Genomic DNA, 13,956 nt, shown 5'->3' with positions numbered 1-13,956 from the left:
AATTGTTTTATTGGTCTATATGATGCAATGCATAATTATTCATTCCAATCTGCCTTCTCATAGGAGCTAATCAAATAGTTTCTTTTGTTTTAATGTCTTTTACAGAGTTATCTCCCTTAATTTCAATTTCTAGAGTACATTCTAAAAAAAGTTTAATATCTTATGAATACTGATTGTATGGAAAGCCACGTGTAATTTTCTGTTTACTTCAGTATTTTAAACAAAATATCAAAAATAAAAATGTGCAAGCTTTCTAAACCATAAATCACATTTTGCATGATTCTTATCTGGAGTTCTACTTAATTACTGTAAATGTAATCACCACAATAAAATGTAACTATAGATGAGGTCAACAAATACAACTGTACTGCACATAATGAGATCAACGAAATGCAATTATACTGCACATGCAATCAATAACCACAAATATACTGCATACGAGATTAACAAAAACCAACACTACTGAACACGAGATAAACAAAATACAGCAATACTTCGCACAATCTCAACAAATTCAATATTATTGCTCATGAGACCAACAATTTCATCTTTACTACTTAAGTATCCGAAATATAGGATGCAATTATACATATGAAATCAACTAAACAGAACTTTTCTGTATTGAGGTAAATAAAAAACGTAACTACTTATGGGATCAACAAAATGCTTGGAATGTCATTTAAAGTGAACACTAAGCAGCTTATATAATCAATGTAGAGATAAAGTTACAACTGCAATCTTATATGAAATCGATTTAAGTGTATATTTTGTTTGTTTATTTACATAATAAGGAACATAACTCAATAACATGTCAATAAAATTTTAGAACAATATCCTTTTTAAACAGATACATACTATACGTTAAGCATTGAAGTTATAATGTCTATCAAATCCAAGGATATTTAGATTATGCTTGTAAGCCAGACGGAGGAAATAAAACGGATATTAACCAGTGCATCCGATCAGCCTGATCGGGAAGCATGCGCAATTAAGTTTTTTTACATAAGAACATAAGGGCGGTACTTAAACAAACAGTTGTGTGTAAAATAAAAACAAATGCACGTGCGGTTTTTTAGGTAAATATATGCAGACGACTTTTAGAGTCAATTATTGTTTGTTACATAAAGAAATAGTTCTTAATCACCTTTTCAATTGAAAAATGAATCATGCCTTTCCAATTTTGTTAACCTAGATATGCTTTAACTAGTTTACACCATATTTCTGACCACATCTTTTTAGCACTTTTATATCTACTTGTCGCCTTGGATTTTTAGCATATTGCACAGTTTTTGTTGATGTTGCTTCCCTATTCACGTGTTCATTCCATTCTAAGATAGCTAGATTAGTTCGTAGTACATAAACATGCTTGGAAAAGTTTATCCTGTTGTCATGATACTGCAATATAGCATTGTTGAAGCTTTCAACATAATAAATGTCCATGCAGTCAATATAATCTACAGGTGATTTATACTTTTGAGTGTTTATTAATGCTCGTCCAAGTAACATTTCCGCCTTTGGATCAGAAACTACATCTTTTGATGGCTCAGTTCTGTTTTAAATGTGAGTCTTGATACTGACACTTTTATCTGCTCAATCGGGATGACAAGTTAGTCCCTCTTTGTACTTTAGCCCTGTACAAATTGATTTAATTTCCTTTGCAATGTCTTTTGTTGCATGCCAAGTATCATTTGTAGATTTAGTATCCATTCCATTGCTCCTTATGAATTTGTTCACACTTATATTTCTATCATGACAATGAACACGGATTTTTTCTTCATACTCAACATGTAAATTGTTGAAATACTCGTATATTCTTTCTGTTCCAATCAGTTCGTGTTTCTGTGCACTTTGACAATCAACTTTAGACATAGTTTCGACACGTAACACTTTGTGAGTTCTAGAACCGATACATACAACATCGGTAAACATGGAGGTCTTGCTAATTCCATGCCTAGCATCAGTAACAATGTCAATGCCGTCTTGAAGTTCTTCATGAGAAACAATTTCCTCGAGAAGTGCTGTTTTACATGACTCATTTACTAAACCTTCTGCCAATGATGAATATTTTTGAAATATTCCATTTAGGGTAACTTTGCCAATACATCCAATATTTGAGGCCTGACAGAATCTTGAATACTGGTTTGCTAAAATACCAGAGACATAAAATCAATGAGCCATCCGAAGGTTACAAAGAAATTTGTTACCAAGGCAGGATGACGAAGACCAAAGAAGTAGATCATGTTGTTTATCTTCACATCTAAGTTAACAAACTCCAACATGTCCTTTTATATCATTTGATTTGACAAATAAATTGCTCTTGCAGATTTTCCCCTGTTACTCTCTGAATGAGGTTTTCTATAGACTTTTCACCAGTAATGAAAAACTGTTGTTGGGATGCATCATTATCACAAGCTGTAAACGAACAGTCTAAAAATGGAACATCCTCATCATGATTTTGGTTCTCAGGATCCAACTTTTGTGTTAGTTTATTTCTCATATAAAAAGTAAATACTTCCAAAAGCATGTCTTTATTTGTTGTACTATTAGGATTTCCACCACCCATGGCACACTTGACAGGTATATACCTCCCATCTGATTGATTGCTGCAATACTTTGAGGATTTGGATAATGATTAAAAATCTCTATCCTTCTATAACCTCGTTGTCAAAGGTCACGTATTTTTGTTTCATTAGAGGGAATAATAGGTTTTAATTAAGTCGCCTAATAATAATAAAAAAAATAATCTGCCGAGAAAATAAAGTTTTACGAAGAATGATAAATAAATTTCTAGCAGTGACATGTGGTAATCTTTGGTCAACAAGTAATTCACAGTAAATTGTATAGACACTTTACCCACAGAATAACCCCAAAATGCCCATAAAGTTGATTCGGACCCACTTCAGTAAATGATGACACATAAACTTTGTAAAAGTCAGTGAAAATGGAAAATCTGCAGAATGCAAGTGTACTTTCTTTGGCTGTTACTGAAGAACAAAGATTAGCTGTACAAGCTTTTTTCAATCGCAATAATTGGGATTTTAATGAAGTTAATACGATGACAAATTGCTGTATCGAAGAACCAGCTGAAAACACCAACAGAAATGAGTCTGAAGAACAACATGTTGACTTTCAAACTTTTGAAAGTGGGCCAAACCATCAGGAAGACATTCAGCATGAAGTGGATTGGGATATGTGTTTGTAATGTTTTTGTACTACATGTGTAACTATAAACAAGCAAAGTTGGCTAAGTGAAGGGCAAAGTGCTCACATTAGAAATGGCGCTATTAGGAAAACCAAACACCAGCTATTTTGGAGAATGATGTAGAATAGAGGAGCCTGGAGTCAGAGCAGTACCTCAGGAAAAAAAAGCCGTCTTCTCAATAGAGTAGATGACTCAGTGGTGGTCGTGAGGAGAGAGGTTATGCCTATCTGTGTTTTAAATCTTGTGAGAGAGTCATAGTCAAAGTCATACATGGGGCACAGATGGTATTGAAAATTGCTAAAGTGTTAAATATGAAACTTTGTTATTTAGATCGACTTTTCACTGGCAGTATATTAGAACAGATTGACTTTTGTGTAACATCTTATTTGCGGACATATTCTATTTTTTGGATATGTGTTTATGGACTTTGATATTAGTATTTATTTGGAATAAGGAAAAAAATACATATACTGCCTGTTACCACTAATTTGCATGTGCATTTGTTTACAAACAAAAACAGCTGATACTAAACTCCTCCCACTAAATTCAAAATCTGTACAACATTGTGTCTACTTCAGATTTTTCAAATGTAATTTCTCTAGGAATATTGATAAAATAGGAGATATGTTTTCACAATTTGTTTATTGTTAAGGTAGAATTTGAGACAAAGATTGTCAATAAAATCTGTTTCTAGCTCATGATATTCTAAAATTATATTCTCTGATATCTTAACCCTGTCAATTACAACAAGAATTTTGAAAAGCAAGGGATGCAACCCTTATATAACCAGGCTGCTGGTTTAAACATCAGAACAATATAACTTCGTTAAAAATGAACGTCACTTTTAATTGTAATTTTATTTATAAATATAAACAATCAAAACTATCTCAACATCTCATCTAAAGGTGAAAACCGAACAAAACATACAAAGGCAAGAAATCCCTGACGTGGGACAGGCGTAAAAAATATGTATTTCAGCAATAAAAAGTAACGCAAACGTTTCATTGTCTGACTTTTAGTAACATCGGCATACATTGATTTATACTATTATATGAAATAAATCAATAGACCATGTAACTTTCTTTTTCTTATTGCTTAAAACAATAACTTTTAATGAAACAATGAATTTAAATGGCTGACAATTAATGCACAATAAGTTCTAATGGCCTTGAATTCAACCCATAATGACATTAAACGACGTAATTACTATGTCATAAACACAGGGTATTTATTATTATGTTGACGGTAAGTTTACAAAGTAAAAATTTTTATCATTCAAACAATAATAGTAAATTTCGATTATTGCTTCAGTAGTAGACAAATTATTAGATTAGTTACGGTGTGTATTATGAACGTCATATCATCGCTGCGTTGTGTACATGTAGAAAGAGTAATCAAGGGAACCGAGATTCTAGCGGAAATCAAAATAATAAAATCCAGGGTCAATGACCAAGTATGGAAAACAGATATACACAACAAAGAATATAAAATAACAAAAATAATACATACAAAGTAACAAAAGTAAACGATCAACTCGTAATCCACTAAAAACTGGGTGCATGGACCAGGTGCACAGGTAGGGTAAGCGTCTTTTACTTTTCTAGAAACACCCGCCATTGTAGGTCGTCTTTGTTTCTTATTTTCACGTTTAGGTGAACGTGGATTTTGATGTCTCTCTGAATTGTATTTGAACCTTCGATATCTAAATTATTTCGTTCTATATCACTATATCATTTAATCATATAAAGTTTTATGTAAAGTTAAATCTCATATTTGATTTGGATCGTATAGAATATAAAGCGAGTCAAATATCAACATTTACAGGTTGAAATTTTGAGCAATGGTTACAATTAAAACAAAGCAAATACAAAAAATATATATTTGACAAGGAATGAAGGAAAGAATTAAATAAACAGAAAAGAAAAAAAAGATTGAATGAACATTCATCTATATAGGTATCAGAGCGACTAATTGTGGACTTTATATGGGAAAGGCGCCACACAAAATATAGCATACTTCTACGAATACAATTAAATATTCTTAATTCCTTATCCTTTTCCCAATGCTTAGTACATGTCATGATGGTAAACTACAGTAAAATACGTTGTCATGGGTGGAAAAGCAAGCCAGCCAGAAGTGAAATGTGACTGGAAGGACATAGCTCTTCATGCTCATAATAATATAAGGAAACAGCATAACTCTCCCCCATTGGAGTATTCAAAAGACTTAAGTCTGTTTGCTCAAAATCAAGCCCTGTATCTGTCGACCACACACAAACTCCATAGAAGTGGCATGTACTGTCAAGGCAAACATGTGGGAGAAAATATAGCAGAGAAAGTCCTGGCATCCGGAGTTCGGGAATATTCGGGTAAGTTGAAGGTTCTTTAATTGTTAGTATTTGAAAGAATCCGGCAAAATGGGAAAAAAATTAGGAAATGTGCATGTCAAAACCCCTTTTATCTGACAATGTAATATCACTCAAGGATACTTTTCTATTTGAACATCTGCATTACGGGCTTTGCTCAGACAATTGTCAATAGAATGTTAGAAAAATAATGTTTTTGACAGAGTTATCTGCCCTTGAAAGGTTCATTTTCAGTGCATTTCAATGAAATTGTAACTAAATTGTCCAACATGATACGGAATAATCTTGTCTGTTTTCCTTGATTCTAATGGAGCAAATAGTCAAATTCTACTATCAAAATTATCATTTTTTTATACCATGTTTCACCGACTGACTGATTCTTACAGGGACTGACGCTTAGTTACATTTTGTATCTTATAAACGTGCTTATATATATGAGCATCTGGACTTAAAACCACAGCAGTTGTGCTTGAGTCGATTCGACATTACAATTGAATACACATGTATTATATGTCAGAAATTGACACCTTTCAAAGTTTTAATTCACAATTATTTGCTCTTTTGCTTTTGTTACTTTGCATGTATGATTTTAGTTATTCTATGTTCTTTGTTGTGTGAGTCTGTTTTCCATGTCTGGTCTTCGTCCCTGGATTACATTCTTTTGATTACCGCTATAACATTGGTTCCCTTGATTACTCTTATAAATACATGTATGATTTACCTACAACATGGTTTATGCACAAACGATGCCGCTAAGACAACATTTAAATTTATCTCAACAATAAGTTAAAACCTACATGGTAGAATTGGTATGTTTTAATATAGGAGAAGATGTCACAGAACATTGGTATAAAGAGATAGAACACTACAGTTTCGACGAAAACGACCCTTCTAGTCAAATCAAAACTAGTAAGTGAAACTAGTAATATTGTATCACTGATAGATTAAAAAGAATACTAAGAAAGCTTTTATATTCCGTACGCAGCAACAGAACAATAAACAAATTTAGTATACTATGAAATATTCCGTTATTAAAATTAAAGTACAATTAACCATGTATGTGCATGTAGAATCAGTTAAACATCATTGACACAAATAATAGCCTTGAGATGGAGTAAAGAAAAGAGAAAATATAGGATATGAAATTCGTAAATTTTTATCTTGCAATAGGGTATGTAAGTCTCGTCCAGTCTCAATTTCTTTACAGGAATTTCCGATGTAGAACGTGTTGAAAACCGAAGACCGATCTGCATTTTAATGTTTAATTCCGGGTACTCGAAACGCTGTATAACAATGCAAAATATTCTATTGTATGTTTTTTTTCTTAATACCTTTATCATGTAGAAATATATATTTGTCATTTTTTATCGGTGTTTTTACACAAAAAGATGGTTTGTTCTTAACACTGAACTCTACACTTTCTAAATGACAAATCTCCATGCTTATGAATGGTAGACTAGGACCCATTCTCGTGAAATCACGGGTCACATGACGAGAATTACATACTCTATGCATTTAAACCATATTTTAAGTGGTAAAATCGGTTTACCCTACCCCTGATCTCCACTGTAAAATTTATTTATGTATCTGGTTTGAATCGAATCTGCAATAACTGACAATGTGGGTGAATTTTCATGACCAACCATGGGTGAGTAATATAGCCTGGAACATCGATCATGACTCAAGCTTAAGGCGATGTTATTTTCATTGTTTACGACATTCACTATTCCAATGGGTAGTTTATCGACTATACTCTCTACAATTACGATATCAATTTCATCGAAGAACCTGATGTAAGCATTACCATGCGGTATTGCCCTCTTGACTTTAAAGCACATTAATGGACATCACAATACCACAATTTTACCACTAAAGTTATGCACTCTTTTTTCCCCTTATGGCATATTTACTGATGTGTCACTGTTACTAGCGAACCTGTATAATTCCAATTTCATATGATTATAAGCATTGTTTAAAAAAATTACGTTTTCGGCAAATGATCGGTAATCAAACATTTTTTTTACAAAGAAAGAAATACTTTTTCCATTTCAGAATGCAGAAACTTTACCCAGTTGATATGGAAAAACTCCAAAAAAGTGGGATTTGGATTAGCAATTAAAGGAAAACGGGTTGTTGTTGTAGCATGTTATTTACCCAGAGGCAATAGGAAAGGACAATATGCAGAAAATGTACAACCTAGTGCAACTGTTAAGACGGATTCGACAGAGAATGGGAAGTGTTTAACTCCGCTTGTCGAAGATCTCTAGACTATTAAACGGAAAAAGATAATTGAGAATGGTACTTAAGATTTGAAATTGTCTATATCGATATAGCTTTAACACATTATGTCTATAGTCTTTCAGATTTGCATTGATATATAAATGTAATTTTAGTTAATATCGTTTCGTTCCTAATACATGCGTTTATTTATCACACATATGCATCGCTTATGTAATAATAATTCCGGACTATTTATGACAAATTCTATTGTTTAGCTTCCAAAGTATTTGTTTCTAATGCCGCTGGTGAAGGTCACTCCTTGAGACACCTGTACAGCATACCGAAATTTGCAATATCTTGAAGATTGGAATTTCTGTATTTAACGATCAACTGCTTGGCGATGGTTGCTTGGCGATGGTTGCTTGCACGTGATTTTAATCCTCATGTTAATTGTCTTCAATTTCAATATCGAACTACGTGAAAAATAAATAAATATATTTAATACTCCAAAGTTAATTATCACGTCATGTCCGATTCCTTATAGAATCATTAGATACAAAAGTCGGTCTAAGTGACCTCTGAAACCGTGGTCATATTAAGGGGCTTTGTTTTGTTTTAATGTTCCATTTCAAAATCAATCTACATTTAAATAATTGAGTATATATAAAACTCCAACGTTAATTGTCCACACTAATTGACCACCGTGATCATTTTAGAAGCCGTGTTTTGTTTCTAAATATAATAATTCAATAGTTCAACAGTTACACATCTACTTCAACAAAAAGACATACTTATATATTCATGGCTACAGATTGAGCATGCATTTAAATAATTAAAGATTATCATACACATTTCCGCAGCCTCATTTTTTCTTACAAATGAAATATACCAATAACAATATTACTTTGAACCTAATTGAAGTCGATCGGAAGTAAAAACAGCTCCAACAATGAAAACCGAAAAGAAACAACAAATCCTTAAGTCGAATGTCGAAAATGAAGAAGGAGAAAACAAACAATAAACAAAATAAAAATAAAATAAAATATCGGTCATTGCAGTTGTCTTAGAGTTTTGTCAAAAGTCTTTCTTTTTTTTGATTATTTTGAGTAATTTTAGGTTCTTAGCGCAGTATGTAATGTTTTATATATTGTTCATTTTAAGTTCTCAAAACGTTATTTTTCTTTATATTTGATTGACCCTTTTTATTGAGCTAAATATGAAAATATTAAAGGTCCTAAACAACCCAATACAAATCTTAAAAAATCTGGTTGCTTCATCATTTAATCCTTTGGAAGTAAAAAAAAGTAAATTATTCCAAAGATATGGAAATACAACATTCTTGCCAAGATTTCTGAACTGTGAATAAACATTAGCGAGGATATATAAAAAATGTGTATGCCGATACGGTTGCAATGACAACTCCAAGTAATTGCAGACATCTGTTGTGCCAACCAAACCACAAAAAGTAGCAGCTGGCATCGAGATTAACAACCTTAAAAAAATTACAGTATTCACCTTGGATCAATAAGAGACTATTCAAAAGCTATTTAGCCTCCGGTGGCCATATCTCGTTCAACTTAGCGTAACCAAAATTGAATCATTTAAAGAAGGCTTGTTTTTTTATATTTTACCGTGTGTTCACCACTGGATAAATACAAGAAGATAAAAAGACTTAAATGTATAAGAAGATCGTTTATAAAGGCCCTGCCTTACATTATATCTGCCAAATTCGGTAAAAACAAGTAAAGGTCTTTTGTGTAGTTGGGCAAAGTATGAATAATTTGCTGACTGTAAACGACTGGTGCCAACCAACAGCATAAGCTCTATCGGACATTTAGTTCAGGTGGGCTTATAGAATAATGAATATGATGAAAAATGAATTATCACTCTTATTTATATTTGTTTTTTACATGTATTTTCATATGTTCTTTGTAAAACATTGTATATCGATGTTACTCCAAAAAAAGACGGTACACCTAGATTCATATATGTAGTAATTGGTAGAGAATCCTCATACTGTGTAAAAAAGATTCCAAATCATTTTCCAAATATACCGGAGAAGATGTTTTAAAAATGCTGGAATATTTGATCGACAACATATTTGTCCAATGTTGTAGACGCGTTTTTCAACAAATGGTCAGCATTCAAGTGGGAACAAATTGTGCTCCTCTTATCGCTAACTTATTACTCTTATAATGCTGAATTTATAGCTGGTCTGATCCAAAGGGATGATCATTGCTTAGTCAGATCCTTTAATCTATATGTTCAATCTATAGTTTCCGCTATAAAGTTGACGTATAATCGTTAAACGATCATAGTTTCAGGGATTTTATACATCGCATCTACCCCAAAGAAGTTGACATAAGGGATACTCACAGGCCTACACTTAGAGATCGCTGGTAAAGGGAATCTATTGACCAAACTTTACGTTAAATACATTGATTTTGTATTCTGTATTGTCATCCCTGCAGTTCCTGCGTATGGAGTTTTCATATCACAACTTTTGCCATAGCTTGCCTTAAGAAAACCAGAGGACGCTTACCGATGTACCTGGTCATTGCTCGCAGTGTTTATTCCGAGTTGCTCATTTATTTTTGTTGCTTTGTACGTATTGCTTTGGTTATCTATGTTCTTTGTAGTATTTGTCTATTTTCTCTGTCTGGTCTTTTTCCCTGGATTACATTCTATTGATTTCTGCCAGAACCTTGGTTCCTTTGGTTACTCTAATCTTTAAACAAATACACATATCCTTAATCGTCTGCTTTATAATTGCGAAGCAGAAATTCAGTTCATAGTGGTTTTGCTTATTTTCCTGTGTAATTCTAATAAAAAAATAATTACATATGTTTCTTAGATAAAGCCAAGACCGACCGGTTTGATATCTAGACTTGAATATAAAACTATTAAAATGATCACTATTAAAAGACACCGATTACTAAATGTATAAATATCCTCAATGCATCCTCTAATACACTATTCTAGTTTATAATTTAAAGGTAGATTAGTTTCACCCTTGATATACGACCTCGTTTTTATTATTTCATAATTTTGCACGTAGTGAATTCGAATTGCAATTAGTTATAACACGGGCACTAATATATCAAGACATATGCACTTACTGTTTACAAAATCAATACAGTTTCTAAGCAATAAAGTTTCTAAGAAACGTGTTGTGCTATATAATTGTAATTTAAAAATCTCTTCTTGTAGTTTTTCAAAGTGATAATTTACTACTTTGAAAGAGTAATCAAAGGAAGATTCAAATGGAAATCAAGATAATGGGATAAAGGATATAGACAAGACAGGAAAAACAGATACACATCAAACAACATGAAATGACCAAAATTAATACGAAAAAGAAACAAAAGGAAATGAGCAACCCAAACTCCACAAAATACTGGGAGGAAAGAGCAGGTGCAACAGCAGCAAAAGCGTTCATCTATTTTTCTAAAAACATTTTATCTACGGTATGATTTCAATATTGTACGGTACCGGTATCCGTTTTTCCACTTTTTTTTCTACATTTCCATTTACAAAGATCAACTTGATTATGACTTGATACAGAAACCAAAGACACATTTTAGTAATGATGCAACCGAGATTTAAAGCAGAGATGACCCAAGTTAACATGAATCTTCAAAAACTTAAAATGAAACTTTACCAGTCCAATTGTATGAATTCGATCATTCACTTTGAGATTTTTTTGGCTATCACTAGACAATGGACACAAGTTACGCACTTTATACAAGAAACAAGTAATTAATCATGTCCCGTGTGGTAGGTATAGTCTGCAGTGGTAATATGATATACATTATACCATTTAAACGATATAATAATCTCGATTACCGCCTAACAAGGAAAGGGTAAATAAATTAAAAGAACATAGAAACCACAAATTATGTGTAACGAGTGAAATGAGATACGAAAAATACTTCACTGAAACAGCAAATTGGAGATTATCGAATACTGGACACATAAGTTAGTTGTTTCCAATGTTATGACTCTATCAAGAAACAACATTGTTGTTTTTTCGTAATGTCTTAAAGAAAATATGGCAGAAAACACAAATAAGGATTCTGACAGTAAATTAAATGTAAGTTAAATAAATGAGGGGGTCCTGATTTCCAACCACGACATCATTAGCATAACTGGCCACAGATAAGTAATTGCAATTTACGTTTCATAACCGATAGTCTATGGAATAATTTTTAATAGAGTGCAATTAATCTGCCTTCGCGGTGGAAATTTATACATTCTTATCTAATATCAACCAACTATTATTGTTGATATCCTGGTTCTTTTGATAATTACCATAATAAACACCCATGCATTTCAATGGAAGAAAAAAACTACAACAAATGAAGATGTATAGATAATTGGAGTAATAACAATACTAATCATTTCCCAAAAGACAATGCATCTAAATGTACTTAATATGCCTTGAATGCCATATGCTTGAAAAAAATATACATCGAAAAAAGGTATTAAGATCTTTACGATTAAGTGTTATCACAGGATCATCACAGTAATAGCAATATCCAAAATTCCAACGCCAAAGACATAAAAAAGACGCAGGAACATTACTTGGAACAACAAAAAAGAGGATTAAAGATGAACAATTAAGTAGAAATCGGACAACAACGGTAGTCTAAATCTATCAGTATTTTTTTTTTCTTTTTGGATGACCGTCTGATACTTATACTAAAATTTGTATTCTACGAAAAACTTCATTTCGTACGAATGAAATATTTTTATGACACAACAATGGTCGAAAAGGCCGTGTCGTGAAATTTCCGAGAAATAAAACCGTTTTAAAAGGATGTCTGTAGCTGGGTAAAGCACGATAGAAAAAAAATGTTTGGCCTAGGTGAACTCAGTTTAGATGCATGATCCGTACGCAGAGCCAGATAAACAACAAATGATTTTTTAACGAAATGAAACTTAACAAAAGCAGTCGATTTTGTCCTAAGAAACTCCCTTTCGTCGATTTTAAAGAAGACAGCGTGAAATGATCATAATGTCATGATTTATCAGTTGAATTTGATATAGCGGATATTAAATATAACAAAGAACCGTGTAAATTACCGTTCTTTCTTTGAACCACATAGTCTATAGATAGAATGGTTCCATTTACCCAATAGGAGACAATAGAGTAACCCTTTTAACACAATCACGGAGCCATAAACTGATTTTTTCCAGGTATATCTTAATTTAACTTAACTAAAACTTAACTTAATTGAGCAAACATTATCCTAAAAAAAGGTATACCTTAACTATGGTTTATACACTTTGATATTTGAGTCTGCTATAAAAGAACGAGAAAAAGATTAAGAATTCTCAGATTTCATTAAGTAGAAACCGACACTTTTTTATACGTGAGTAACTCAAATAACATTATATAGTTATATATTTCTCTAAGCTATTTACTTCTCTTTATGTCATCCAATCGTAAAAATGTTTCTTTTCGGTGATTTCATTTTAAAACATGTAGGATTGGGACATAAATTAGACAAAAAACATGTACATCTCAAACTGAAAAAAAAAGTTTTCAAACATTGGAGCGATTTTGATCAGATTTACAACAGCTTGTGATGTACGGTTCTTTTATTTTACTAAACTATAACTGGAATTATTTGATTATTTTCAAATATAAAAAACATAACCGCCAAATGATACATATCTTATGTGTTTTTGTCCCTATTTAAGTACAATAAACATACATACTTCGTTTATAAACTACAAAAAAAATAATGAGCGGCAAAACATTTACACTTATGCCAGTTTTCCTTAGCATAGTTTGTAGTATTTCATACTCGAGCCAAAGCATTTAACATAAATCTGATGTATAAAATCAATCATCAATAACTAATAATGTCAAAAAGCAATTCCTTAAAAGAATTCTGATGAGTGTTGTGTAAAATGTTTATTCGCTAAGATTATAATTCCTTTTTTACACGTAAGTACAATCAATAATACTACACCTTAATTCTGCATTTATATTATGTAACGAGGAAAAATGGTAATAAAAGTCATAGCATTACATACAAAAAGAGCTCAATTGTTTTCAATATGTTTTGTACGTCAGTATGTGATATGAGAATATAGTTGATTTCAATAAAACTTTGCAGGTATTCCAGAAGTAAAAGACAATAACATTTAACACGGAAGC

At 32.1% G+C, this 13,956-nt stretch overlaps 1 protein-coding gene across 1 annotated transcript; it reads left to right on the top strand.

Moving 5' to 3' along the window:
• Positions 1-4,327: 4,327 nt before the first annotated feature.
• Positions 4,328-7,964, top strand: LOC148611932 (Golgi-associated plant pathogenesis-related protein 1-like). Its single transcript, XM_088592948.1, has 4 exons — positions 4,328-4,447; positions 5,273-5,570; positions 6,393-6,476; positions 7,620-7,964. Exons 2-4 carry the CDS (start codon positions 5,312-5,314, stop codon positions 7,832-7,834), a joined length of 558 nt encoding a protein of 185 aa, XP_088449074.1. The 5' UTR covers positions 4,328-4,447; positions 5,273-5,311; the 3' UTR covers positions 7,835-7,964.
• Positions 7,965-13,956: the final 5,992 nt, after the last annotated feature.

Source organism: Perna viridis, chromosome 7, assembly GCF_037379345.1.
Source record: "Perna viridis isolate PV_CMFRI_1.1 ecotype Kerala chromosome 7, ASM3737934v1, whole genome shotgun sequence".
Lineage (NCBI taxonomy): Eukaryota > Metazoa > Mollusca > Bivalvia > Mytilida > Mytilidae > Perna > Perna viridis.
This window is presented reverse-complemented; position numbering and strand designations above follow the sequence as displayed.

Bases quoted from the DNA above. Each gene is read 5' to 3' on its own strand.
- LOC148611932 (XM_088592948.1), top strand. From the start codon at position 5,312: ATGGGTGGAAAAGCAAGCCAGCCAGAAGTGAAATGTGACTGGAAGGAC. The intron at 5,571-6,392 runs GTAAGTTGAAGG...GTTTTAATATAG, and splicing joins CGGAGTTCGGGAATATTCGG to GAGAAGATGTCACAGAACAT. The intron at 6,477-7,619 runs GTAAGTGAAACT...TTTCCATTTCAG, and splicing joins TTCTAGTCAAATCAAAACTA to AATGCAGAAACTTTACCCAG.